This window comes from Elephantulus edwardii, unplaced genomic scaffold (assembly GCF_000299155.1).
Source record: "Elephantulus edwardii isolate Elephantulus edwardi_28Jun2011 unplaced genomic scaffold, EleEdw1.0 scaffold00129, whole genome shotgun sequence".
NCBI lineage: Eukaryota > Metazoa > Chordata > Mammalia > Macroscelidea > Macroscelididae > Elephantulus > Elephantulus edwardii.
In genome coordinates this window covers 2559587-2562397 of record NW_006399879.1, presented here as the reverse complement: position 1 = coordinate 2562397, position 2811 = coordinate 2559587, and the positions used below count along the sequence as shown (strand labels likewise).

The 2811-nt window shown below is 51.8% G+C and overlaps 1 protein-coding gene across 1 annotated transcript in view; it reads right to left on the bottom strand.

The window, feature by feature from the left end:
• Positions 1–2811, bottom strand: part of EVC (Ellis van Creveld syndrome) — a 107405-nt gene that overhangs the window by 9680 nt on the left and 94914 nt on the right. Inside the window, exons 21-22 of the mRNA XM_006893642.1 lie at positions 1731–1827; positions 1511–1637 (exon numbers count right to left, since the gene is read on the bottom strand). Coding sequence (XP_006893704.1) covers positions 1511–1637; positions 1731–1827 — 224 coding nt within the window. The remainder of the gene's footprint in view (positions 1–1510; positions 1638–1730; positions 1828–2811) is intronic.

Genomic DNA, 2811 nt, shown 5'->3' with positions numbered 1-2811 from the left:
TTCTATCCTCCCTGGTCATTGTCCAACTCTCTGATGCATCACAAGTGATTGCGAAGACAACAGTAATAGTAATAGTAATAGTAATAGTAATAGTAATAGTAATAGTAATAGTAATAGTAATAGTAATAGTAATAAAGAAGGATTAACTATGAAAGTGACCCCTGTGAATGTGTAGTATGATCTTGAAGGAAATGCAGCCAGAGCGCTCCCTTAAGAGGCAGGGATGGTGGAACTTCCTCTCACATACTTCGGACGTGCTGTCAGGAGGGGCTAATCCTTGTAAGAAGGCATCATGCTGAGAAAGGTGGAGAATGAGAGAAGGAGAGGACGACCATCAACAAGACAGAGTGAGCCAGTGTCTGTAACAGCGCGACACAGATGGTGAGGACGGCACAGGATAGGGCCGGGCTTCAATCTACTGTCCACAGGGGTGTCGGCAGCTAGAATCCACAGCACCCAACAACAACAACAACAACAACAGCCAGACCGCTGGAGGTCTTCACTCATGCTGGTCATAGGCCTCCTTTACAGCTGAGAACACTGAGGCCAGAGGGCTCAGGGACCCACAGAGGTGGAAGTGTAGACCCAGGATCTTCTGCCCAAGTCCAGAGCCTTGACCTCCTGAGGCCACAGCAGGGTTTAACCCGGCGCAGCTGGACGCCACGCTGGGTCTCATGCCTTGACAGCCGTGTAACATGGTCTCTGAGCCTCAGTTTCCCCACTGTAGTGGAGAAAACAATCATAACCTCGGTGGCCAGCAGAGGATGCTACAGCAGAACTCAGCCCAGAGACTGTTTCAAATAGCCCCTAATAAGTGGATGCTGACTGTGCCTTCTACACGGTCCCTGGGCGGGTGTTGAAAACGGAAAAGAGGAGCAGTTCAAGTGCACCTAGAGGGGCCTTCAGATAAAGGCCCTGTGAGTGACACTTGAAAATTGCAGGGAGCATGATCACCCCCGATGCTGTGTGGGGTTGAGCCAGAAGGCAATCAACAGCAATTACTGGTGGCCTCGTGGCAAGAAGCTGTATTGCAATCCCAAAGGCACATGGTTCGAATCCACCACCTACTCCACAGGAGAAGGACAGGCAATCTCCTCCCATGTGATTTACTTCCTCTGAAAACCCACTGGAGGGTCAGCTATGGGTCAGTTCTGATTTGCCGGCACATAAAAATAACAACAACAACAATCAATCAAATAATCTGACAGCATTGCTGGTTCAAACCCATCAGTTCCTCCACAGGAGAGGCAGCCGTTCTGCAGACAATGGTAGGCTTGTTTTGCTGGGCGAGATGCTATGGGCCCAGCATGAGCTGGGGGCATGGACACACAGGGATTCAGCCCAGGCCCTGCCTGCCCTCCAGGCACTCACAGTCCAGGCAGATGGTCAACAGCCGTGAGCCCCACCCGGCCATGAAGGACATGCCAGGAACTAGGTGCAGCATGGTCCTGTCCCGAAGCCCCTCCGATGTGAGTCATGAGGTCAGGCCCGTCTTTCCCACACCCTGTACCTGGAGCTGGGTCTCCAGCTGGCCTTGAAGGAGGTCCATGGCTTTGGCCCTCTGCTTTCCGGCGTCCAGGCGCAGGTGCTGGTGCTGGGTGAACTGGGCCAGGAACCTCTGCTGCTGTGACAATAGCCTGTGGGAGGAAGGGGACAGTCAGTGCTGTCCGGGCCAGCAGGGTCACCAGGGAACTGAGGGCAGTGGGTGGTGCGGGCACGGCCTGGCTCACCTGTGCTGGACGGTATTGCGGGCTCCGGCCAGCACGTTCCCGAGTGGGTGGTCAGCATGGTCCTTCTTCCGCAGCCTGAAGGCCTCCAGTCTCTCATCTAGAGGCAGGACATATAGTCATCGGGGTGCTGGTGGGGCGACTGGGGCAGGGCCTGGTGGACGTGGCCTTGTGTGAGGCATGTGCGTGAGTGCGTGTGAGGTATATGCACGTGTGTAGTATGAGCTATGTGTATGTGAGGTAGCGGTGTTGGGTGCCATCGAGCTGAGTACAACACATGACGATCCTATCTGGACACTGTCCCGTCCTGTGCTGTCCTCACTGTCTCTGATACACTCAGCCCACTGCTGCGGTCACTGTGTCAGTCCGCCTGGCTGAGGGTCTTCCTCTCCTTCACCCCCCCTCCACCATTCCACTTAGGTCGTCTCTCTCTAAAGAATAACCTTTCCTAGCCACATGCCCAAAGTACGTGAGACCAAGCTTCACCAGCCTTGTCTCCAAGGAGCGCTCTGGCCACATCTCGTGCAAGACACACCTGCCTGTTCTGGAAGCCCATGGGATGTTCAGTACTCTTCTCCAACACCATAGATCAAAGGTATTAATTATTTCAATTTTTCTTCTGTCACCCTTTTCACTGTCCAGCTCTCAGATGCATAGCAAGTGATTGAAAAGATCATGGCTTGAATCAGGTGCACCTTAGTCTTCAAAGTAACATCACTGTATTAGTAGCAGTACTGTATCTCAATATTTTGGAGAGATCTCTGACAGTGGACTTGTTCAGTGCAGTATGTTTCCTGATTTTCTGGCTGCTGGTATAAAGAGCGTTGAGTGTGGATCCAAGTTAAGATGAAATAGTTGACAATTTCAGTCTTTTCTCCATCTCTCATGATGTTGCTTCTAGGTCCAGTTGTGAGGATTTTTGTCTTCTTGATGTTGAGAAGCAAGCCATAACAAAGGCTGTAGTCTTTGATCTTCTGCAGCCAGTGTTCCAAGACCTCCTCACTTTCAGCAAGCAAGGTTGTATGTCATGTGCATAATGCAGGTTATTGATGAGTCCTCCTTTGATCCTGATGCCACATTCCTC